Source organism: Vidua macroura, chromosome 5, assembly GCF_024509145.1.
Source record: "Vidua macroura isolate BioBank_ID:100142 chromosome 5, ASM2450914v1, whole genome shotgun sequence".
In the NCBI taxonomy this organism is placed as follows: Eukaryota; Metazoa; Chordata; class Aves; order Passeriformes; family Viduidae; genus Vidua; species Vidua macroura.
The window spans coordinates 30,570,773-30,597,418 of record NC_071575.1 but is presented as its reverse complement, the minus strand read 5'-3'; the positions used below and the strand labels follow the sequence as shown (position 1 = coordinate 30,597,418).

The 26,646-nt window shown below is 40.3% G+C and overlaps 1 protein-coding gene across 1 annotated transcript in view; it reads left to right on the top strand.

Annotated features, from left to right (window-relative positions):
* The first annotated feature begins 792 nt into the window (after positions 1 to 792).
* GYS2 (glycogen synthase 2) overlaps positions 793 to 26,646 on the top strand; it is a 40,867-nt gene continuing 15,013 nt past the window's right edge. The window contains exons 1-7 of the mRNA XM_053978307.1: positions 793 to 913; positions 9,246 to 9,427; positions 11,933 to 12,124; positions 12,579 to 12,764; positions 21,210 to 21,354; positions 25,444 to 25,561; positions 25,967 to 26,087. Of these exons, the coding sequence (XP_053834282.1) occupies positions 793 to 913; positions 9,246 to 9,427; positions 11,933 to 12,124; positions 12,579 to 12,764; positions 21,210 to 21,354; positions 25,444 to 25,561; positions 25,967 to 26,087 (1,065 nt within the window). The remainder of the gene's footprint in view (positions 914 to 9,245; positions 9,428 to 11,932; positions 12,125 to 12,578; positions 12,765 to 21,209; positions 21,355 to 25,443; positions 25,562 to 25,966; positions 26,088 to 26,646) is intronic.

Genomic DNA, 26,646 nt, shown 5'->3' with positions numbered 1-26,646 from the left:
ACAGGACTGCAAGGAGGGGCAGAGTGCATGCCAAAAACAGGGGTAGAGCCTTTGTAGCTCTGTAAAAGCTGGCAGGGCTGCAGAGCTGCTAAAGCAGCCAACAGCTGATGCAGAGTCCTGGGAACAGAGCTGGAGATAACTGTGGAGGTAGGAGAGGAGGTAAACTCGAGTTTACAGACTGCTGAACTGAAAAAGATGTAACAGCATTTAACCTGGCAAGGAACCCAAGAGACAGCATGTAAAATGAGTCTACTCTAACTCCTGCAGACAGCCAGCAGGTAGGAAAACTCCACGGGTGTAAGGGGAGGGTGTGTCTCTAGGGGAGGACTCAGGGGCTGGACTCGAATCCGGTGGTGAACTCAAAGTGTCCTCCCTGTTGGAGTTGGCTCAGGGCGATGCTGACTTTACAACTCTCCAATGTCAACTGTTCCTGAGGTGCTGGTGGAGACTGAATGCTGTGGTTCAGGAGCTCAAAATAATTTTTTACCTTCTTCTGAGAGAAGAAAAAGAAAGAGCTGTGGCCCCAAAACAGTCGAGACCTTTCTCAGGTCAGTGTTAAATTCTTACCTCTTCAAGCAGCTGCTTCTCAAGCCCTGAGGATTTCACTGAGCCAATTTAATGCTGGTGGTCAGACAGTTTAAACCCATTAGCTCCCAGCTATCTGAATAATTTTCTTCTGGGATCCCAGCACATGAGCAGACTGCTCTAACCAGAACTGCAGAGCACTGCCACGGGACCTGGACTTTGCTGACTGCTGTGGCCTGTGTGGTGAGCACTCAGGGGCTGAAGAAAATGCCGCTGTCAAGATCCCTGTCCATGACATCTCTGAATGGGCTTCTTCAGTGTGAGGATGAAGACCTGCCCGTGGAGGATTTGTTGCTCTTTGAAATTTCTTGGGAAGTTACCAACAAAGGTTTGTACCACACTTGGGGGTTAGTATTGCTGTTTTCTCAGGATTGGAGGGAGGGGTGAAGAGCAGGAGAAGAAAGGCATTCACAGGGAGATTGGAGAGAGCTGCAGAGCTGCTGGACTGGAAGAAGTGCAGGTGTGTAATTGTGCGTGTTGAGCGTGGGCTGCATCTGCCTGGGCTTGTGTGGGATGGGCAGAGCCAGGATGTCTCTGTGTCTTTTTGTGTTTCACCATCAGGGAGAGGGGGTTTGAACATCTAAGCGGTAAGTCTGAGTGTGCAGATATATAAATTGCTTTGTACATACTTAGGTTTTGCCTTCCGTGCAAATTCACTTGGGAATGTCATGCATGGAAATGAGCTGTACAACAGAGATCAGATGCACAGCAATTTAGCAGTCCCCCCTCAGCCTTCTGGAGCAGTGTGGAAAAGAGGCCAGGCCTGGAAGGGGTATAAATAAATAGAGCTGTGTTACAGCCACTGAACAAAACCCAGGAGTCAATGACCAGCAGGCTTTGTGTGCCAGCTGAAACTCTTCTGGACTGCTCTTTGCAAACACAGGTGGTGCCAGACAGGGGCTTCATTTGTTCATTGGTTGCTGCTGGTCAGGCAAAGGGCATGCTGCTTATTAGGCAAAAATCCTACTGCCTCAATTTCTAATTCATTCATCAAATCATCCCCTTTCAAGTAGGTGTAGTTCTGCAAGCTTCCATTTGCACTTAAAAAGTGAGTTAGTATTAGTATGAGTAAATGATTGACCTCATGTGTATTATTGTCCTGGCAGATAAATAGAGATTAATCAGGAGAGGGGATCTGTAAACTGTTAAGAATTTAACTTTAAAGAGGAAATGTGTGTGAGAGGAACAGGCAGTGCTGGGATTTATCCTCATGGGGAAACTAGAATTACTGTTTTGTGATAATTTCTGTTGTTTTATATTGCTTTTTTTTAGGGTGGTGAGCCCTATCAATACCCAGAGGTGAGACAGAGTAGATTTGGCAGTTTGAATCCCTGTGGGCTAATTTTTCAGTAGCTTCAGCTAAGCTTTTAGAGTTAATTTATTAAGGCCACAACTTTGAGCATGCAGCATTCAGTTTTGCAGTGTGCATGATAAGTAAGGCTCTGGCAAGCAGATGGCAGCAGAAATCTAGGAAATTCAGGAGTTCTTACTAACTTCTCTGAACTCCACAGCATACATATTTTCTGAGTCATCTGGACCCAGTGGTTGTAGATATCACACAAGATATTTAAGAGACAATAACCCAGTTAGATTTTCCCAAAGCATGTACAAAATGTAGAGAATCTTTAATCATCCATAGAGCTCTGGCTGACTTCACTGGAGCCAAATCAACTGACACAGCTAAAATTTACTATTCACACATTTTATGAGAGAATTAATATTAATAAAGTCAATTTTATTCAATGTGTTTAAAAATAAGATGCCTTTGCTTACACCACTTTCCAAGCCCATGTATTCAGACAGGGCTGAAGGAACATGGCATGGAAAACAATTTCTTCATTAGAATCTGACCTTGTGCAAAGTTTCCATTAACCAAGCTCGACTAGAAACATCTGTGCAAAACCCCTTTTATAGTCCTTTTTCAGCCTATTTTTCTGGTAAATTCTTGATACTGAGGGTTTGGGTTTTTTTTTTTTTTTCCTATATCTTCCAGGCAATTGAATGTCTAAGTCAAGTGGTGAGAACTGTTCCCTGGTGACCTAACTTTTGTAAACAGTTCTGGGAAAACATTAGGGCACTGTGAGAGAGAATAGCCAAATACAGGGAGAGTCATCACAGAAGATATATAGGTTTAGGAAATAATAATGGAAGCTTGCAAAACTACACCTACCTTGTATTGTAAATTTCCTAGCTCCTTTAGCAGGAGAAATTGTTTATTTGATGAAATAAGCTGACCACACAGAGATTTAGTTCTGCTGCATGTTGTAGTGTTTGTGCTGCTGCATATGTTCCTAACATAGAGGGCAAGATAAATATTAGCTGGATTTATTGCCTGACAAGCTAATTTTGAGCATTTAACATGAAGGTTTCTTTCTTCCTTTCTGGCAATGCAAAGGTGTGTCAGAGGAGCTCAGCTTGAAGTTGGTTTGCATTTCTGAGGTGGTGTAAAGCTGCTGCTGCCCACAGAAGTGAGTCCCAATTTTTGTGTTAATTTTGGTGCATCACCAGGTGCTTGGGTACATTTCCTCCTTGGCCAGTGCTGTTTCTTAGTAATGCCTCCATTTCTTTTGTGGCACTGGCAATCAGGCTGAATTGTCCTTTTTCCTGTGGGGAAGGTGATAGCAGAGCTCACAGGCAGATATCCATCCCCACACACTGTAACCAATGACCTTTGCAGGTGCTGAGCTGAACCTCTTCAGAGCCAGGGATGGTGAGGGGGTCCTGCAAATTGGAGAATACCTGGTTCTGTAGAGGGAGAGCAAGCATTCCATGGCATTTCCCTGATGGTGCTGGTTGTTACTGAGGCATGAGGTGCAGCTGTAGGAAAGAACAAGATAGTTCTATGAACTCAGGGCTCAGAGATCTACAAGTATCCATCATTTCCAGAGTCTCATCTCTTCTTTGTCAGCAGCTGGAACAGGGAAGTTATCTCTCTTTTTGTTTTAAGAATGGATAATTTAATACATGCTCTAACAAGGCAGAGTTTCTACTTCTCCATGTTTCCTTTTTGTATTTTCTGTCCTGGCTGCAGCCTGTGCTAAGTTACAACCTCTGACACAGAAAACATTGGCCTCTCAGTTACTGCTCTCACTATTCTGTCTGGAGCAAGCAAAGAAAAGGTAGCTGAAGGAGAAAATGGGAAATAAAAAGGCTCATCTGCCAATGTTACTCTCCCTCACCCTTCCCCCAAATCACAGGAGAGGGAACTTGCCACCTAAACCAAACACAATACTGAAATCCTCTGGCAGTGAAAGTCCTCTGCCAAAAAATAGTGTGTACTTTGTTTTTTGAGATTTCCCTCACTTTAGTTGGCTTTTCACTGGTGGGCAAAAGCCTACGTGAAGTGGATCTACAGTGTTTCTGTGGCAGAAGGGGAAAAATGCAGGCAGTGAAGGGTCCCAGTCCACTGCAGTGCCACAAATCTGGTGGTAATGTTGGGGGAGGTCAGCGTTTTTAACTCTTCCTTTCTCTTCTGGCCATCGTGCTCTAGTAAAGTGAGGTGTGACCATACAGCTGTGGAAAAAAAGGACTGGTTTCATTCCTCCATAGCATGAAGACCATTAAAAGCTTTAAGTACAGGAGCACAAAAGAAGTAGCTACCAAGCTATGAAGATTTTGGGCCTGAGTTGAGTTTGTCTGCAGTGGGATTTCTGACACATTGGTTAGAAGGGCAGAGAACCTTCAAGATCCGCTCTTTTCTCTAGAAAGATGTCTTGAAAATAATTCCAGTGATATTTAGATTAGTATCCCTTGCTGTACCACTCACAGCTTTTAGATAGAAAATAGAAGAATGCTTAAAAATGCTGGGCAAGCAGCCAGCTTGTGTCATCATTCAGCTGTGAACAGCTTAGCTCAAGAGTCACTGGTAGATGAATCTCAAATATTTTTATTCCATCCCCATTGGAACGAAGACTGTGCTAAAAACAAAACTTGTTTCAGCTCTCCCTGGAGCAGAGATCTCAGTTCAATTTCTCTGGTGAAAAACTGGACATTTGGAAATTAATTCCTGAATCCACTGAAGTCATTAGGACCAGCATTTTACCTCCTCTGTGTCTTGCCATGATGAAACTTCCTTGGGAGATGGTGATTACTGTAATTTGTGACACAGCTGAAGTAACACCCTTTTGGGAGTGGGGATGTGCTGGCATAAACTTGGCATAAGCACAGCCTCAGAGCTCTGTGCATTTATAGAGTGGGGTGGAATATCAATGTCAAATCAATTCCAAATGAAATCCTGTGCACTGGGGATGATGCACACAGAAATAGCTTCTCAATTGTGGACATCTGTCATAAGTTTCAATGGTTCAGTATTATTTCAGAATATGTTTGGAATGTCAGAATTTCAGAGAATGTGGGGATCTGTCTTCTGAGGAGTCCTGGCCACAAACATAGCCCAAAAACCACAGGAAAAATATCTGCTGGCTGAAGATGCTGGTTGTTTTTCACCTGACACATTTTACCACTTGATTTTATTAATGGTACTTCAACAGACAATCAATCAATCAATCAGATTCCAATCAAATGTTAGAAACAAGTTCAATCTGAATTTTTATCACACATGTACAGATCAAAGACACATTCTGAGGAGAAGGATGAAACAATTGATGTGAGAGTGATTGTAGCAGTTTGAATCCCGAGCCTGGGCTCACACTGCTCCCATGGATCCTGTGGCTCTCATGGTTCTCAGGGAAGCTTTAATGCCTTCAAAGTGGCCTGGTCAGGACATAGCAAAGAAGCTGCAGAGTGCTGGAATCATCCTGATGCTCTCTCTGTGTGGGAAAGGATCAGTGACAATCTCCACTTACCTCTTTCTCACTTCCACAGTTCACTTCCTATTTCTCTCCCTCATTTTTGGTTTCTGCTGCTCCTTCACTCTGTCCTTCTGCAGTGTGGGGTGGGTAGGAGGACAAGCAGCAGGACTTGAAACAAGGAAAAAAGAAAACACTGGAGTAATGCAGAGAACTCATTTAGACAAATTCTAGTACTGTTAACACAGATAAAAAGGTTTAGACTTTTAAAATAATTCTGTGGAACTTTCTGCGATAGTATTTTGGTTTCATATTCTATTTTTTAAAGAGGCCAGTAAAATGACAGCAAACTTCCCTTAAATTAACAAAATCCTTCTTTCCCAAATATCTGAGCTCCCCTTTCTGTACCAGTTTATTTTTTTTCCCTTAAAAAAAAGAGGAAGAATGGAAAGGAGATAAATGGGGGGAAAGATTTTTTGTTGATTTCCTTTTAAAGTTGATTTCATTTATTGGTAGAAAGGTTAAAAGCATGTTTTAAAAAGAAATCAGAAATATATTTATTTCAAGGATGTTTTAAAATTACTAAAACTTAATGTTTTGAATAAAGCATTTTGTTGAACATCAGAAAACTAAACTATTCCTGTATCAACATTTTACTGCTAATTCCCCTTGTCTGTGATACTCCAAACCAGTTCTTTTGTTCTGATCTCTAGTGATTCTCTATTGGTTTCTCATTTTATCATTTCTTGTTTGCTTTAAACCCTGTTTCAAAGTACAAAATTTCAGAGGCAGCATAGAGAAACTTTTGGTACATCCCTGTTGTTTGGAAAGGTTTTCTGTTTATAGTACAACCTAAAACATTGTGTTAGACAAGAAAAAGGCAGTTTACCAAATTGTTGAAGCAATTTGAGAATTCTGTGAGCTGAACAGTAAACTCTGTTACTCAGTAGGATATGTAATGTTTTGCTTACTGGCACAGATATTTCCAGGGAATTCAAAGCAACTGGGCATGTAGAAACTATCTCTTAAAAGATATATAATGTGTTCCTTGAGTTTGCTATAGAGAAGTGTTATTTCAAAAATCAATGCATTATTCTAGACATTGCTCTGTTCTTCTCAAGATGTCTTTTTTTAAGTTATACCCAACACTTCCTACATACATAGTTTCACTTGCAGTTTCCCTCTGCTGTCAATTAAACCTTATGCACAGACATGCTTTGTGAATTGTATTTCCACAGTAACAGGGAAGACAAAAGCAAGTCTGGGGGCCAGGTAGCACTGCTTTTATCACAGTTGCCTTCTGAGGAGTTTTAACGGCCTGTAAAATGTACTTGGATTTTATCATCAGTACTTTTTATTGCATTTCAGGCAAATCAGTGCCCTGAAATGTTTTTTATCTTGCTGTACAACAGATTATGACAGCGGAGCATAGCATACTCTCCATTTTTTTCCCCCATAAGAGGCCTTCCATACATCTTTGGCCCTTTAGGGCACACAGAGATCCTAAGGATAACCTTGTGGAAAGAAACACTGGCTGTGTGAAACAAAGATCCAGGCTCTATCCAGCCCTTGAGCTGCATCTTCCTCATTTCTCTTCACATCTGTGGCTGTGGAAACTCCGCTGAGTTGCCAATCCCAGTGTTGAACCCCTCTCAGTATGGAAGAGGCATGTCCGTGCTCTGGGATGGGGGAAGGAGCTTTGCTTCACTCTAGGCATATACAGTTTTATCATGGTATTTAGTGTCTTTCATCTTGCAAGTCATGTTTTCTGTTTTTCCTGGATCACCAGGCTGCTCTGCAGTAAAATCTTCCCTCATTCTAAGCTCTGTATCCCTGCCAATTCAAACCAGCCAGTTTCATGACTAAGATTTCTACCAAGCCTCATAATTATCCATTTTGGATTGAAGCCCCTTATGCTCCTATGATGAATTTACTACCCATAAAAACAGATGTATCATTGTAACTATTGCTTTATAGGTTGAATGTTCTGACTTGTCTCATATAATTAAAATTTTATGTTTATCTGAATCCAAGCTATTCAAATAGACTCTCTCAGCTTGTGAGCAACTGAGAGCTTGAGAGGAACTTGGAGGGGAAATACAGTGTTATTTATCTAAGATTGCTCTAAATCCCTGTCCAAAGCAGCCATGGAAGAAGATGATGAATATAAATTAGTTTCTTAAGCTTTCTGGTCCTGCTGAAGGGGAGAATAATAGTTTTAGGCATAGGTTTCCTTCTGCAATTCCATGGCTACATGATGTGAAACTCTTGAACTGACAGCTTGATTTAGGAACAGACATCTGCAAGATTCTTGTCTTCTCAGGTCTTTAATTAGTAAAGGTAATAATTTATTGTACTAGTTCTACTTAACAAGCTGGTAGATTGGAACTGCATTTTTTTTTTCTCCTTGTAAATACCTAGAATCCTGAGACACGAAAATATTAAGACCAGGGATCCTTCCAGCATTCAAAACAAATGGGATATTTGTAGAGAAAAGGCATTTAAGTGAACAATTTCTTCTCTAGGAGCATAATTAAAATTGTAGCTCTGTCATTTGGCTGCTCAGGGCTGCAAGACACCAGGCTTTGCAGAAGGCTTTCTGTGTTTGTCAGGGGATACAGTTTAATTAATCTGGGAACTAATCTCCCGAAGTGCTGAGCAACTTCAGCCGCCGTATTGTACATAGCAGTGGCAGATTTTTAAGGAGAATTAGGTAACTTCTCAAGGTTTTTAATTCTGTTGGATGAGGTGCACTGGCACCTCTGGATATCCCAATAGCTTTAAAAGGGTGAGCCTAGAGTGCCAACTCTCAATCCCTGGCAGCTTTCAGTGCTGACTCCATGGATAATTTTGATGTCACTGCTGGAAGCTGTAGCACCATCTCCTTCCCCAGAGTGCTGCCAAATATTTCCAAAACTTCAACATTCAGTGGAGGGAAAAAATTTTATGTAGGAGCATCAATCCCTTCTGTAGTGCTTCTTTTGCTCTTTGTACCTTTTGAGCTCCTTCTTTCCCACCTTGCTGGAGCTATGCTCATTGTTTCTGGTGTGCAGCAGCTGCTTGGCTTCAGGTTTTCTTTTCCCTTGCCATCCTACCCCCTTGTTGGATTCAAGCATGCTCTATTGTTCTTCTGACTTGGTGGTGGTGCAGGTCCACTGCCTGGCACCGTGGGGACTCTGGCAAAAGGAGGTTTGCCCTGCCAGTGTGTGAATTCCAAGGGCTGGCTATGGCAAACTTTGAGCAAGAGCAGCTAAGGGACTCTTGCACACCATGTGCAAGACAGGATGGATCTGTATTGACTTGGCAGGGAATGCTGCTGGAGTTTCTTACACATATGAATGCTACATTTGCTTTTAAAGCAGACAGTATTTTGGTTAAAGATGCTACAGACATTTATATTTTAAGTGTAGGCTATTTTCCCTCCAACTTTAACAACTCTTCCAGACTGATAATGGAACAAGGCTCCTTATGCTTTGAGGATATTGGGTTAAGTCCATTTTTATAGCCAGTAGTCAATGAAATCAATCAATTCCTCAACTTCTCTTAGTGATTTGTGTCAAACAAACTCAGTTCTTACCACATGATGAAAAATAGGTTTAAAAATTGTAACAAAGGCAATAAACCAAAAGCAGAAGGCTGTGCTTGGGATGCAGCAGAATCAAGATCAGACATGGGAGAGTGGAAGTATGAGGCCCGGGCTTTTAATCCCCCAACTGCACAGTGAAGCTCTGATACCATTTAAGAGATTGAACTTCTATTTATTTGATTGAGGCTGGATTTCACTTAAAGCCTACATATGTGAAGGGATTTAACTAGCAGTGTATCTGATCCACAGATGGGTTGGAGCTTAGTACAGAGATCTGTGGCCTGTGCCCCTTTCTAATTTTTGTTCTTTGTTATCTTCTTTTGCAGTGGGAGGCATTTACACTGTGATCCAGACAAAAGCCAAAACTACTGCAGATGAATGGGGTGAAAACTATTTCCTGATTGGCCCCTATTTTGAGCAGAATGTGAAGACTCAGGTGGAATTCTCTGAACCTCCAAACCCTGCAGTTAAGAAGGCAATGGACACCATGAAAAGCCAAGGGTGTCAGGTAAATCAGATGTGCTGCTGCTTCCCAGGGCAACAAATCTGACTCTGAGGAGATTAAAGTTTGGGTTAATGCTCTTGTTGTTCCACTTGACACAGCAATCCTGGTCAATGTCACAATGGGAAAGGCTCAGAATCCACTGTTAGAACAGCAGAGTCAATTCATTAAAGGTTATTTTTGAGGAAGAACCAGTTCATCCAATTATGGGTTTTAGCAGTCATTTATCTGCAAGGCTGCTTAATGGGATTAATGACTTATTTATCTGGTCTCTAAGTACGGTGAGATTTTAGTACATAAAATATGACCTTACTTTGAGCCCTTACATTTCACATTCTTGCATAGGAGTGAGAAGAGTGTTCTATTACCTCTCATTTTTTCTAATGTAGCATAATACTGAGCTGAAAACCAGAAAAGGACTTGAGAAAAGCACTGAGGTGACAAAGAATCCACTTCCTCGCTTCAGTGCAACCAGCTGTCAGTTCCCTGGGAAGAGAGGTTAGACCATGACACAAGAAGTGGATTAATCTCTCTTTCCAACATGATTTTTAACCAGTGTTTTCTGTGTGATCTCATGGCCTTTCTGAGGCTTGGTTTCTCCAGCAATAAAATAGGAATAAACATCTTCCTATAAAGATTATCTGCTAAAAGAAATAGATTATCTGCTGTGTTGATGGGCAGTTCTTAAGCTACAAGTAGCTTTGGTTACCTGAAAATGGGCGGAGGGTAACTCATGCTAAATTTGACCTCCTTTCTTAAGTCCTTATCAGAGATGTAGAACTTGCCTGCACTGTGACTCAGTGTCGAGTCCCTCAGAGATGCCAGTTTGCAGGAGGCAAAATTGTCTGCTCATACTGTGTGCTGAACAGATGTGGATTCTTACTGTTGCTGAGGGGATTTCTACACTTCAGTGTAGAAATTCCTGAAGTTCTTGGGTTGCCACCAGCTGTGGCACTGACAATGTGTTGTCTCCTGTTGTAAGAGCAGTTGTGCTGGTCTTAGGATCTAATGCCCTGTTATGCAGATGTTTTTTGTTGGATGAGTAAGTGCCACAGTTTGGGAGGGTGTCTGCTGGGGACACTGACATGATGCTTGAATTGTACAGGCTCAAACTGAAATTTCCAATCTGCCATTTCTTGTCTTTATCAGATTTTCATAGGTGATTGATCAAGTTTTCCGTGTTGCCTCTGTAACACTTCTGTGACTGGAAAACAGCTAAAGACTTGTGGGGCAGATTGATTGCAATGCTTTATGTTTTTCCAGCAATTAAATTTTCCAATTTAATCAGCCACCTCTGCCAGCCCAACATGTGCATGGTGCTGCTGGAGTATTCGTATACAGCAGCAAATCTGTCCCAGGGATGTCAAATATAGCTTTGATCTCCAATAATGACGCTTTCGTTTCCAGGAGCTGCACTTATCCTATTAACATTTATGTCTGGATTTTGCTTATTCATCACAGTGGATGGTTTTAAACCAGGGGACCTAGGAAAGCTTCCAAATGTCTCAGGTCAGGTGTGTTCCTTGCCCCAACCTGACCGTGTATTTAGATGAAGTCTGGGTTCCCTGCTTTTTAACCTCGTTTTCCTGAATAGCAAATCCGACAGTCTGAAATAAATACATGAGGAGTGAAAAGGAGCAAACCTGTCTTTGTTATGCCTTGTACTTTTTGTGAAAACAGGCCAAAAGCTTTTATCTTTTTTGTTTTCAAGACCTGATCTCTTTTCAGCTCAGTGCAGCATCAGGGCTGGGTTCAACCCCTGAGGTCCCAGCCATGTTGATGGCAGATTTAATGTGAAATAATTTGACTTTGCAGACTGTAGTGTGGGCCCACCTGGGTTGGGCAGGCCAGTGCAGGCAGTGAGGTTGTGAATACTCTTAGAAATACTTAATTATACCAATGGAGACAAAACAGGAAAGCTGCATTTTTAGCCTGATGTGATTTTTAGGTATTGAGATACCTTTTGACTGATCCTTCCACTCTTCCAAATGGAAGTGGAATCCTTCCCCTCTGTGCTGCTTGGGAAGAAGGAAAAAATGTCATAGTAGATACAGGCACCAAGCATCAGTTCTACAAAACCTCTCCCCAGTAATCTAGCATAAATAGCAAAAGACTGGAGACAAATCTGAGTGAAAGAAAAGAATAATTTTAAAATAAGACCAGAACTGGCATAGATACTTCAATAAGAAGACCTCATTATTCAAGCAAGTGCAGTATTCCTAACCTATTTTTTTTTTTCTTTCATGGAAAAGAAAGTATTATTGCAATGAAAATCTAAAATGAAAGACTTAAAAAAAAAATGTTCCTAAAGATTATAGCTTCATTTGCTTCAATATTGCTCCATGTATTTTGCAAACAAAACTGCAAGTCCTGGGTTGTAGGACTGTGAACACACATTCTGAAGTGTGAAATACTTCAGATTTGATGGATGAAGATCATTGTGCTAACTGGCCTTTACATTCACTTTAACATTTTCTTTCTATCCTTCTTATCCTTGCCTCTTTTCCATAGGTCTTTTTTGGAAGATGGCTGATAGAGGGCAGCCCATATGTCTTACTGTTTGATATAGGATCAGCAGCTTGGAACCTGGACAAGTGGAAAAGTGGATTTTGGGAAGTCAGCAACATAGGGATCCCTTTTCATGACCGAGAAGCCAATGATGCTGTGATCTTTGGATCATTAACAGCCTGGTTTTTGAAAGAGGTACAGTTTTTAAATCTAGAGATTTCCACACCAAAACCACCTTGGAATGTGGTTCCTGTTCTCCAGTTTGAAAACCAAGATTTTTAGGAAGTTGATCTCAGTGTAGATCAAATTTGTATTTAAAACTTAATTGTTTAGTGGTCATTCGGCTATATTTTTCCAGAAGGGCAGTGGGGCTGCCCAGCGTGGAGTCTGAGTGACTGTGCTTGCCAGAACCCTCTGACACTCTAGAAAGGGGTCTGTTCTGAGGCACTAGAGAGGCACACTTTTTTCTTGGGCTAAGAATTAGGGCTGATGGAAATCAAGGCACATGTCCTCTTAAAATGGTACTGTTTTGTCACAGGAAGGAACGCAAGCATACAGAAGGCTTCACCAAAAAAAAAAAAAAAAGTTCTCTGGGGCTGGGAAGATGGACAGGATAATGTATGTTTCATGTATTTCTTTCTATTTTCAGCTTTCCTGTCAGTTTGATGACAAACCCAATATAATTGCCCACTTCCACGAGTGGCAGGCAGGAGTGGGTTTAATCCTGTCTCGATCACAGAAACTTCCTGTCGCCACGATTTTTACTACCCATGCAACTCTGCTTGGGAGATACTTGTGTGCAGCCAGTATTGACTTTTACAACAATCTGGACCAGGTAAGAGACATTTTTCTCATTCTTCTCTGTTTTGTTTAGCTAATCATCTCCTGGCTCCCTTTCTGTTTATTGTGTTAAACCATTTATTGCATTTTCTGTCTTGTGTGATTGCTTATGACTGACCCAGAGCTGGTTGTTGATTCCAGAGCATGAGAAATGGTATTTGTAAGGTCATGAAGTGTCTAGGCATGAGTGCCTTTGTCTCATCTGACAGGTCTGAAAACTCAGTGGAAACTAGTAAAACCAATTCAGGTAGGCAACATCTGACCCTTCAGGTGCAGCCTCACAACGCTCTTTCTAATGTAGCACAGTAGAAAAAATAACCAATAGCCCTCCTCTTGCGAAAAATACCCCAGAATTGCAGTGGATGATGGTTGCTTTGAGGTTTTTTTCCCCCAGCCTGTTTCTTAATTTTTACAAACCACAGTGAGTCCTAATTTCAAGCATTTCAGGTTAGGCCTAATTTGTAACTGGCAAATATAGGAAGTACTTTCTGAGTTCAGGAGACTCACGTGTGTTTCTTGGAATGTGTGTAAACTGTCTATTGGTTTTGATTTTCACTGTTCTCTTTCCACTCAAAGCATAACACAAACCAATGTTTCAAGGACCAAAATGTTTTTAGCACTGCCCTCATTGGGATACTTTGCATGATTTGGGATTTCTCATATGGTCACAAACAAACTTGAATTCAAGGGGGTTTTCCATTCCAGCACTTAGTGAAAGTAGAGGTAGATAAAATAACCACATTGTTCATGCACTTCCTTGGCTGAAATCAGTGAAGAAAATTACATGGTTGGTAATTTTCAGTTGGATGTTTGAAGCTTGACATGTTGGGGAGCTGTGTTTTCCAAAGACAAGGCCTAAGCAGTTGTGTGCTGCTGGCCTGATTCAGAGAATCATGAAATGGTTTAGGGTTTTTTTGGTAAACATCATCTCATTCCAACCCCTGCCATGGGCAGGGATGCCTTCCACTATCCCAGGTTGCTCCAAGCCCCGTTCAACCTGACCTTGGACACTGCCAGGGATGGGGCAGCCACAGCTGCTCTGGGCAACCTGTGCCAGGGCCTCACCACCCTCACAGGGAAAAATTTCTTTGTCATATCCCATCTAAACCTGCTTTCTGTCATTCTGAAGCCATTCCCCCTTGTCCTGTCGCTCCAAGCCCTTGTAAATCATCTCTCCTAGACTCCTAAGTTAGTTATGGTTGTTAGGTGCATTAATAAGGCAGCATGAACATCACAGTCCTGCTGTGTAGGAGACCAGACATCCCTGCTCACTAATAGTCTCTCTGTGTGTATAATATAGAATGGTTTGTTTTGATTCTGGTTAATTGAGTGAGCTGCAAGCAGTCTGGAAAGTAGTCTTTTTTTTCCTCAAAGCAACTGTTTTTTTTCTCTTCATGAATACTTTTGGGGGCCTCACCCTTGTCTGTGTACTCAAAAGGAAAGCTAATGATCTCACATCTGCCTAAACCTGCAGACTTTAATATATTTATAAACTAGCCATAGTATTAATATAATTTTTTCTGTCCCCACATGACATGAACACCTTTATGTGTGAAAGCACTGTCCATCCTGCAAAGCCTCACAAATCCCATTGGTAACCGTCAGCTATGTCACAAATACCGAAATGTCTATTCAGACTTTATTCTAAGAATATGTGGAATGAAACATAAGTATCAATTTCAAATATAATTCCAAATGACTGTAAATAATATTTAAGGGAAGGAAATTGTGGATTTTAGGCCGTAATGCTTTATACCCTCTTTGGGGTGACATTTAAAGGTACTAATAGAGGAAATGGTGTCAAGCTGTTCTACCATTGTTTAATATTTCTAGAGGATGCTAAAACTCTTCCTGGAAAAGTTAACTATCTTAGTGACAGCTTCTTTGTCTGTGTAAAGGTCACGTTGGCCCAAAAGTCAGCTGAGACACAAGAGCTTGATCTCAAATACCATAATTAAATAACAGCTAGATCTTCAGACATATTCTTGTTGTTGCCTTCTAGCAGCAAACTATTTACGTCAAGCAAGCAATTTTCTTAGTGAAGAAGATTCTTTAGGGCTTCCTAATGTTTAATCTTTGGAGGAAGCAATATTTTTTTAGAGCATTTCACCCCCTCCCACCCCAAAAATAGCTGGGTTTCCTGTTTCAGTGCTATTGCATAAATGTTTTCCTTTGAAGTATGATTAAGTTCTCATGTTTGACCGGTGTTCCCACCAGGCAGCAGCTGAGATGGGGGGAAGGATGCAGCTGCAGGATGTGTTGTGCCAGACGTCACAGAAAGATGGCTGCAGCACAGAATGAAAGTGTGTGGCCTTTTTGTGCCTGACACAATCAGGCATGTACAGCTCATACAGAAAGAAGAGGAAACCTCATGTCTTTGTTTCGAGTCCTCAACACAGTCCACAAAATGCTGAGTTAGGACCCCTGGTAGACAGTTCTACACTGCCCACACAGTGCAGGACTCTCCCACTGCACTGTCAAACCATTCCCATAGATAAGCAGGGCTAGAAGATGCAAGATCAGCAGAGTCCTGAGCTGTAGGCTACCAAAACTCCCTGTTCCATGAGCTGAGGGCACAAGTCAGCCTGTAATCTGTAAGAGGACATTTTCTCGGGGGTTACAAACCCAGTCAGCCTAGTACAGGAGAGCTGTGGATGGTTGGAAAATGAGAGGGTGCATTGTGGATGTAAGACTGTAATGTTGTGCGAGTCCTGACCTCTTCCTGAGCCATCTGCTATTTGCCTCAGTCAGAGATGGGATCCTGGATCTTAGGCAGCATTACAGCTTAGCAACTGGACATGGCACTCAGGGCTGTGCTTCAGTTGACAAGGTGGTGATTCGTCAACGGTTGGACACAGTGGTCTTGGAGGTCTTTTCCAGCCTTAATCATTCTGTGGTTAAGGTTTGAGCTTATACAATTCTTATATTCTTACAGTTTTAACTCAGTTCATCTGAACTGGCTGGAATCTATCTGCCTCTGCTCCAGTGAGAATCTGGGTGTTAAAATCTTAGCAGGTGTTCAGGAGCACAGTGGCAACCAGAAATACCACTGTCATGTTACTATTTAGTGCATATTTTAGTACTTAGATTCACATTTCATTCACTCTCATCCTGGAGGAAGGAAGGGAGGGAAAGCCAAAAGAACAAAATGGGGTGACATGTACAGTAACTGGCGGTGTCTTTATTTTTATATACTTTTAATTATTTGAAGAACCCTGGGTAGATGACTGGGCCAGGGACTGCTCACTAAACATATGGGTTACTGTTCTGAACTCTTCCAAACTCAACACTTCCCAATTTCAATATCAAGCAGGGTTTTTTATGAGTTTAACTCCCAATAGAAGTTTAAGAACTTTTGTATGTCTCAATAGTCCAGATAACAGGGCATTTTCCCATTTTCTCCATGTCCAGTGTGGCTTTTACATTGGTGTGTGAAATTATGTTTCACATAATGGCTTGGCTTGTTTTCATGCCAAGATAAACTGAAGCAAAATTGCTACAAGTTAGGAATTTCTGTGAAAAAAATCTCTGAGTCTGTGGAGCCTTTCTCTCCTCAGGAGGAATTGGCTTCTCAGTTGAAGATTGAGAATGTTAATCTGTTATTGTTTTTCCCTTGTTTGAGGGGACTGATTCAGTTTTTTTTGTTTGTTTTGCATGGGGATTTTTTTGTATCCTTTCATGCGTCTTGAGTTTTAAATAGACCAGCACCTTTCATAAATTCACTGAGACACCGATGATCCAAACAAGTTCCTGGGTGAATAAACAGCTCATTTTGGAAAATGATTTAACCTGGAATTTCATCTGAGAGGTCATCATCTGAAATTATTTTTGGGACCACTGGCCTGGCATCCTGGAGAAGTTTGTGTGGTTCGGCCTCTGATGCTTCTTACTAGAAAAACACTTTGAGTTTAATGAGAAAAGGAGAAGGAAAAAAAGGTTAGTCATAGTCTTCATTGCCTTTTCCTTAGGTTGCCCTGCTGATGTGTAACACTTCTGTTTAGAACTTGGAATATTTTCATTCAGCTAATGCAGGTGCAGCTGAATCCCTTTTGCAAGGTGGTGGAAAATCCTGTCCCAAGAATTCTAAAAGGAAAAGTACTAAAAATCCCAATGAAAATGAATAGTCAAGAGTTTTTTGCTGACAATATCTCACTCCACTTAGTGCTGTACCATCCAGTTTGTCACCAAGCTCACTGTTACACACAGCTAATCCACTTTGGCAGCAGAGTAGCTGATGGAAATCTAATTTAAGCCAGGAAATCTAAATTTCATTCTCTTTTGGCCTGGCAGAGCTATACCAGAAAGTTCTCTTTACACAAGGCAACAGTCAATTGGAGGTAAATTTGATGTAAACTGGATTTTAAGGGAGTGGTTCTTAACTAATTCAGACAGCAGCAGCCAGTGAGATTATGCTGGAAGCAAAAATGTTTCCATTCTACCTTTTAGTCAGTAAGGAATTTAAACTTCAAACCAGTCTCTGACTGTTCCTTGGCCCTGCAGAATCACTTTGAACTTGAGTGTACACCACTGTTTTAAAAGAACAAGAAAGATTATTTTGTCCTCTGATTAAAATCCCCAGGCATTAAACCTGTACCTTTTATTTGAATTACAAAATATTTATAGCGGTATTATCCACTCTTGAGGTAAGGTTTAAATGGTGAGGGTAGTCTGTATTATTTCTGCTAAGGTGTTGTAATGTTTTATTTAGGAAAATTACATCTATTAATTCCAGTTTGAATTTGTATTGGTTTAACTTCTGTTGGTTTTCACCATACTTTTTTTTTTTTTTCATTAGGAGAGCATAGCCTAATATCAGTATCTAGACATTCTTTGTAGACTGTGACAAATAATTTCTCTTTCTTTCAGACAAGAATTTAGACGGCTAACATAGTCCTTCCTCCTTTTCCACTCTCAAATGATTCTTTGGTTTTGGAAATACTTTGCAATTTGTCTTTACAATTTTAAAGTAGGAATGGCTGATTTGAGTTTACTACTTCAGTAACTGTTTCCAGAAGAAACATAACTGCTTAATATTCTCTTCTTTTTCATTCAAAGTTCAGAATGTCATGCTGGGAGGCTCAGTGATTACCTGCTGTGCCCCCTAAGACTGAACTTTAAGAGGTCAGTGAGATGTTATGCTCATTACATAGATCCATAGAAAAGACAGAAACAACCCAAAATTTTCCCTCAGAATTGCACTGCAGCAAATGCAAATTTTACTCCAAAGCATTACACCTGTGGAACATCTTCATCTTTTGCTTTGAAATTAGAGTGGCCTTATAAAGGAGTAATTTCCCCTTCTAATTCTTGCCATCTTGTAAATTCTAATAATCTGCTTGGTTTCTACCAGTTAGGGAAGGAGAGGAGCTTCCAATAAATTTACAGGCAAGTGGATATTGAAGTTGTTGGTCTTTAAATACCACTGAAATGGTTGGACTGAAGGATCTTAAGAGCCTCTTCTACCCTAAAGGGTTCTGTAAACAGTTCATCTGACTTAGGTTTTTTTTCTCTTCATGCAGCTGTGATCCGTGGCTTAGCTAGTGTTCCAATTTGCTGATAACAGCAAACAAACAAAAGCAGGTGTGACGCACTTGACGGGGAATCTCGCTTTGCTTTGGCTGAACACAAAGGATATGGAACAGAGTTCACAGGTGCCTGAGCTGGGCTGGATAGAGAGCAGGGCTCAGTGTTGAGCAGGAACATTGGGTTGGGAGTGAGGAGCTGCCCTGGTGTCCTGCTGGTTTCAGCACATTGTCCCATGCCCCACAGTGCCTCTGACTCTGGAGATTGTCAGAGCAGGCTCAGCTGTCTTTGCACAGGACTAGGTGGGTTAAATTTGTCACCTGCACTGTCTCATCAATTAATTTTCATTTAACCTGCCCTTCAACTTGGCTAAGGCTCTTCTCTGATGTTGCGTGTCTAGCCTGCTCAGAAGTGCACAGCTCTTACTCCACACTGAGGTCAAACGTCAAGGTCTTGCTTTACTGATTGGTGCTGGAAGCTGCTGGAGAGTGAGAGCAAATGAAATGTGAGAATCCTGTGGCCTCTGTTTGTACTTCCTAACAGATGTGGAATTGTGTACCTTTGCAAAAACATGCCAAAAGCTCCACAAGCATATGCAAAATAAAATGCTTCCCATTTATAAAAGATGGAAAAATGAATAGCAATCAAGAAATAAGCACCGATATGTGTTAAATACGTAAAGTCTTTTCATGAAACCAAAGAAATAAAAGTTAACTAGAAATAAGTCATAGTGCTTAACAATCTTTTTATCAACCTTTGTCCCAGCAGTGTTACAGGGAGTCTTTATCAACAGTTGGTGAGCATGTCCCAAATTTAATTTTTAATCACATTTTGTAATTAAAACCCATTCTTGCTGAGAAAGGGAAAAGAGAACAAAAAGGCCTTTGAAGTTTGACCAACTATTTGTTTGCTAGCAATTTCAAAAGTATTTTTACTAGAAAGCCAGATGTGTTTGAAAAGACTTGCATGGTTCTGTAGTTGTGCCCATCCCATTCATGTGTTTGTCTAGCATGCTAAAGAACTGTCCCATTTTGTACCTTTATTGCAGAGAATGTTTAGGCAATCAAATATGCAGTTAAGAGCTGCTTGTGAATCAGTTTAGTGTAAGCCAAGGACGATGCTGAGACCTGGCACTATATGTGAATGAATTCCCCTTTATTTTTCTCTTCTTTGTGCTCTTTGTGCCACTCGATTTCTGTGGGAAATGAGATGAATGTTTCAGAGAAAATATCATCCTTTGTATTTCATGCTCTAAAATTCTCATGGGGAATGCAGAAAAGACGATATATGAGGATACAACTGAGAAAATGGTATCATAATATTTAGCACATTATGTGGTAAATTGTATTTGGCAAATGTAGAAAAGCTCTTGATATAGAGGATCATCAATACCAGAATAAAGCATCTAGTTTCTTTGGAAGTTTTCAGCTGAGATTTTTCAAGAGTCCTTTTTTTGGTCACACTAGAGTGGTTAGATTGGCACTTTCAACTAACACAATGGAAGCCACTTTCCCACAAGTAGTGTAGCACCACTGCAGAATTAAAGCCGCTAAAAGCAATTCATTTTCTCAGGAAAGCAGTTATAAGATATCTATATCTACATCTGTGTCTATACCTATCTAATTGAAAATAAGAAGTTGTTTGCTTCACTGTAGTTCCCCAAAATGGTTCACATTGCATCAACTTTCTCACAGTGTGTTCTGTACCAGCATTAAGCTTTGCAGGACAGGTCACAGTCTAAATAGCTTTACTTCTGCCCAAGTTCTAAAGTGCTAAAAGCAGCTGGCCATGGTAGGGGTCACACAGTCCTAACTATAGACAGTGCTGCCTGCCCTGCCTGTGATAAGGGTTAAATCTATTATGGTCACTGAAGTTACACAGTCAAATGCAATCAAAATCAGGCTGTGCAGGCAGCATTAGGCAGTGATCATGACAGAGCTCACTGAGAGTTGTCGTGACCCTCTGTGAAACTCACACAGGCCATTGGGTGTCCATACTGTTGACCTTAGGGGCTCAAGACTTCTGTTTCCAGAAGTGAAACATCATGGAAGAGTAAGAGGATTGTGATTTAATTGAAAGCATTGACACCTTTTTTAGACTATGTTGTAGCGATTTTGCAGTGGATACTGTTAGTGAACATTTGAACCTTTAAGCGTGTCCTCAAGGGAATTGTGCATTTTCTTTGCAACAGGATAACATAAGCTCAGTTTTAAAAAAGGGTAGCAGCAAGATTTAAAGGTGATTTAGGAGTACTTGGGTGTTTGGAATGTCTTACCTAGCAGTTTAACTTGCATCTGCCTCTAAAAATTAAGGGAGTTCAAACTGAAGTATAAGAAGCAGCAAATAACAGTAGCAGAGTTGGAGGAAGAACATCTCTGAGTGTCAGAAAATATCTCATTTTCTATTTTCTTTGTTCCCTTGGGATTTGTGACTGAGTCTTTATATCCTCTCTCTCCACTTCTCTCTTGCCTACCTGTGATTCCCACCACTCTACCAAGTCCCCAGGTTCTGTCCTCATCCCAATTCCTTTTTGCTTCTCTCTCCTTCAGCTACCAGCAACCTCCCCGCTCTCCCAAGTTTTCCAACAAGCCCGTAGAAGCTGCAACATGATACATTGCCAGCCAGCAGGCCAAATTCCACAGATCCTTACCTTTCATGGGATCGTTAATCTAGATTTCCTCCCATGCAGAGCTGCCATTTTTTCAGGAACAAGCAGGATCTGAGAACTCTCATGCTCTTTCAAACTCCTTGAAGTTGATAAAATAGTTCAAACACCAGGATGACAAAACAGCACCATAATCACGTGGTTCTCATTCCCTGGGGAAATGGAACCTAGCAGGAGAAACCTTCCCTGAGGGAGACAGTTTGATGGTCATGTCACACAGGTGTCTTTTTTGTTTGTTTCATTATTTAACAGTTTGACATTGACAAGGAGGCTGGAGAGAGGCAGATTTACCATCGGTACTGTATGGAACGGGCATCTGTGCATTGTGCCCATGTGTTCACCACAGTCTCCCAGATCACAGCTACGGAAGCAGAACATATGCTTAAAAAATGCCCTGGTAAGACCTGAATTTTTTTTTTTTTTTTTTTTTTTTTTTTTTTTTTTTTTTTACTGTATTTCCTCTGAATGCCCACATTTCCGTAGACTGAATGAACATAATAGAGACAGGTATGCAAACATGAAGAGAAAGAACACATGCAGAGGGGTTTCTGGCTATGCTACAGGGATTACAGGGATTAATCAATTTTCCATGGATGTTAAGCTTCTTTTTTTGCCAGGACTCCTCAATTTCGGGAATTTTATCTCTGGCAGTGTTTCCATGCTTTTAGAACTGAACCATTACAAGCTTCATATAGATGAAATATTTTCTCTTAGGTCAACAAGTAGAGTTTGAAAAATGGCTGTGTGCCCAATAATTTGTCTGATTTCCCCCTTGATATTAGTCTCATAAAATATGAAGCTTAGAAACCTTGTCCTGTTCCATACATGGATTTTAAGTAAGGTCATGATCCCAGTTTGATGTGCCATCAAAGTTCTCTTTAAATCATCTCAGTGCTTTATAGGGATAAACCCCAGTACTCCATCTGCAGGTAAGCAGCATGAGGGAAAAACTGCACAACAGTTTTGGAGACTATTTAGCAGGTGTGTTGGTATCTTGCTTATTTTAAATAAAACAGTGCTCAAATTATTGGTTTTGTTTGGGCTTGGTTTTTTTGTTTTGTTTTTGGTTTCTGGTTGGGGTTTCTTTTTTGTTTGTTTATTTGGGGGATTTTTTGCTTACTCTTTGTAGAGTTATTGGTGATTTGCAGTGCTGATTGTAGTTTGGGATTGTTATCCTGGTTAACTTCAATGCTTCAAACCACATTGTAGTTCTTGAACCCAAACAAAGAAGCTGTTCATGGAATCCTTTGCCTCATTCCTGACTAGCTGTCAATTGGATGGTGGACTTAGATTATCTTTTTCATTTTATTTTAAGCACAAAAGGCATGTCTTAAAAGTCATTGAAGTTCAGTCATTTAAACTGGAATATCTCTGAGGTCTTGATTTTTACAAAGTGCAGACCACTCTGAAAATCAGACTTTTGAAGCTTTTTTTATATAGGCATGAGGCTTCTCCCCACCACAGCTACCATGGGAAATCATAGTCTGTGTTTTGGGAATTTAGGAGACTGAAATGAGTCTGAATCCAGCTTAATTTGGGGAAGAAAATCCAAACTGCTCACAGATAAAACATCAGTTGAAGCTGAAGAGAATTCCATGCACAGATTCACTGGCCTGAGTTTTTTTGTGATTATTCTTGCAGCTTTGAAGAAACCAAGTAAATATGCTTAATGTTTGGGTTAAAAAAACTACTGACACATGCCATGCTTCATGTTGACATAGCTAGAAAGAAATTTAGTAGAAATTGTCACCCCAAATCCTAAGAGATGACTTTAAGTAGAAGGTATGTTGTGATGGGAATAAGTACTTTAATAGATTCTCTGAATCCAAGACCACAAATAAACTGTCCAGGAACCTACTCTCACACTATTTATTCTCTCTGAAGTTGTGAAATCTGCATAGACATTGATTTTTTGGAAAGCCCAGCAGTCCTTCAGTAGGTCATTGAGCTTGAATTCTGCAAAGGAGCATGAATACTGAAAGCATGTGTACATTTCTCCATCCACTTTAAAAATAAACCTTTAAAAGGAGGATGCTGAATTGGCACAATTAAATTTTATTTGCATTTATTGAGACATAAATTTTAGCTAAAAATAACTCAGAAATGTGCTAAATTGCGTTGTCTCTGCTACGCCTTTTTAACATCAAACTTGGATTATAATTTAAATTATAAATCTCATCCCTTGGAAACGTCTCTTTAAAATTTAATAGACTTGATTGCATAGAGAACTTTTGCAGCAGGACAAAGGCCAATTTGCCAGTCTAAACCTGGCAGAATGACTGCTTGCATTATGCTGATACCACTTGCTGCAGTTGTTATGTGATCGACAGTTTATCAAGCCATATTTGTCAAAAGCTTGAATATCTTTGACATATCCAGCAGGATTCTGTCAGTGATCATAAGTTATAGTCTTGTGATTTGAAAACTGGTGTTACGGGATTTCTAGCGTTTTCACTCAGATATGGAACATATTTCTCATTAGCAGTAGAGAAGGCTTTGAATCAAAATTCCAAGAAACTCAGGTATCAATTGAGTTCTAGATCTAGGCTTCTTATCTGTATATATTTGATCAAAATCATAGATGGAAATTCTGAAAAAGTACAAGTCAACTCTAAATGTTAGTGATCTATCAAGAGAAAACTTCATTCTGTGCTAATATTACTTAAATCAATGCCAGTTTCTTTCCTATAAATATAGAAGTCAAAACATTTTGATTTGACCTACTTGGGACAATTTTTCAAGCAAAAAATACCATTATTTCATTAAACAACAACAACAACAAATGAACAAACAAAAAACCAGCATAGGGACCAAGCTCTCTTTCATCACTTCATCCCTCACACATGTTCAAAATATTCCTGTATGTTGAGCAGAAATAGTGAACTGGGTTCTTTGGGCCACCACGTCTGTCACGCATCTCAAAACCTTAAACAAGAGATGGATTGAGCCCCAGTCCTCACTAAAGGAGAAATGAAGCTGCAGTTAAACCAAAGGACATGAGAGTAGGTTATCCACACGCTGCTGCTGGTGGGTGAGACTCTCCAAAACTCCCTGATAAATGAATGTGAGAGTGGAAGGAAGCCAGCCAGAATACCTGGGGAAGGGATTCTTCTTGTATTGGGAAGACTCTGAATGGTTGGAGTCTCAAAGCTCTGTCCTGCATGAGCTAGTTTTTCCACACAGAACAAGAAACAGGTCAGAGAAAGGAGAAGGTCAATTTTTGGTAAAGACAGTGGAGGATGGTTCTGCTCTGTTACCTCCCCCAAAGGTCTTTGTTCAGAGAATTCTTAAGTGCTGGGCAGGAGAAGATAAAAGCACAAGTTTTCTCCTCATGTCCACCAAGACTGCTTGGTCATTGAAAACCAAATCTTAACCTAGCAAGTAAAGATTTCCTGGTCTTTAGTTTCAAAAGTGGTATTCCAGAAACAGATCCATCAAGACTTTGCTATTTCGTGGTTACTACTAAAGGTTATATTTGTATCTGTTGTAATTTAACCTAGAGTGTTTCAGGACATTTTACAGGTGAAAGTTTAACCAGAGATCATGCCTTACATGGCAGGGAAACACATATATTGCTGAAGCAGACTGTAATTTTCAAGGAAATAAATAAAAATGGCTGTGCCATTTGCATAATGTCAGGCAAGTATCATAAATTAGTATAGGTCTGTTTCAGTCAGTTGTGTTGCCATGAAATACATCTGCTAAGGAACTGGCCTTCCCTTTCATGTCCATTCATAACCCAGCTCAAAGGACAGAAAATGGCATTCTTTCCATTTACTTGGACTGGATTTGGGGCAAGCCTTTGAATAGCTGCTGTGATCTACCAGGAAGGCTAAGAGTGACTGAATTTCAGTGCCTGTCCTCTGTGTATATCCTAAAACTCTACCTTTAAAATGCTGGAAATGAACAAATTTTAATTGTAAGATCCTTTAGAATCTTAGAGAAGAGCAGCAGTAAAAATGTAAAGTGTACTAGTCCATGGGTGTTTTTAGGGGAAATGCAACCGATTACTGGAAAGTGGCTGTTTTATAAAGCTTTCTTATATGCTCTCTTTTTTGATAAATCCTCAGAAGCTTTGATAGAATTGATATCTCTTGTGCCATGCAGTAAAAAAGGGCATAGCACAGTTTCTGCTTCCAAGGGCTCTCAATCTGTAGTGATCGAGCAGACACCAGTGATATCAAGGATAAACAGGTAAAGGACAAGTTGCACAACAAACGTTTGGCTCAATGGAGACATTACTGGGGTCTTGACAGGACAAAAGGGCAGGGTCTACCCAGTGCTGAGGACAGATGAAAGCTGCTTTGATGCTGCAGACAGTGGAGAGCCACGTGCAAGAGCTTTGTGGAGGAAGTGCTGTTCCCTCCCCCTGAGTAACATAAAGACATAACCTGGTGACGTAAACCTGAGAGACACATTGGTTCTTTCCTTAAAGATTTCTCTGACTCTGAAGATGTCTACCTCTGCCTTTTCTCTGCTTTTCCAGATGTTGTCACCCCAAATGGCTTGAACATTAAGAAATTTTCAGCAATGCATGAGTTTCAGAATTTGCATTCCATGTACAAGGCTAGGATCCAAGAGTTCATTCGAGGTCATTTCTATGGGTATGCTTTTACTTTTCAAAAATTAGCAACGCTTGTCCAACACTATTTAAAGCAAGAACCAAAGCAGGAGGACTAACAAGTACTTCATAGAGGAGTGGAAATGTTGAAACCAGCTTATTCAAATATCTGTCTGTGATTTCTCAGTCAGAAGCTAAAGGAATTTTAGACACCAGATCTGACTCTACTTAACAGATTGTGATATCAGACATCAGATCTTGATCTGTGTGTTTTTTACCCAAGATGCAGTTTGTCAGATTAAGATAGTCAATTTAAAGCACAGCAGAAAAGGCTCACTTTCATTCTTCTCTGGGGATAAGAAGTTCCTCCAGAATAGAGGGCTGTTGTGTGTTTTATTTGATTGTATCTCGAGAAATACTCTGTTCTTGTCTGTTTTCTTGCTTTCAGCCACCTTGACTTCGATCTTGACAAGACTTTGTTTTTCTTCATTGCTGGGAGATATGAGTTTTCCAACAAAGGAGCTGATATGTTTCTAGAAGCCTTATCAAGATTAAACTTTTTGCTGAGGGTAAGAAAGCTTACACAGCTGTTGAAAGCATAGAGCTTATGCTCAAATGGACCATACTGTAGAAGTCACCTACAAGAATTCCCTTTCAATACTCTGGTTTATAGGAAAGTAATTATGGGATATTCACAGTTTTCATCAGAATATATGATGATTTCACACAGTTTTAATTAATAGATTGATTGTATAATTGAAAATAATTGATTACATAGTTCAAGAAGTCAATCCATGGTTGCCTCCCTGGTTTTTAGAGAGAAGTAATGAAAATAGTATTCTAGAGTTTACCCTGATGGCTTATAATTATAATGGAAATAAAAATAAACCTTTAAAGCTGCATTTTAAAAACATCCTTTTAAGCAAATAGCTTAATTTGTTAGGACATGTTTATGATCTTTTAAATCTCTGCTGTCCTATTGGATGGGAATATTGCATTAAAATTCACAGAGTGGCAGTGGTATGGTGCAAAGCAATGGGAAGCCACTCTATAGTTCTGTTTCCTCAGCTATAAAATTGGTGCAATGTTTCTAAATGCCTTTATGGAGTACTTCAATGAAGACAAGAG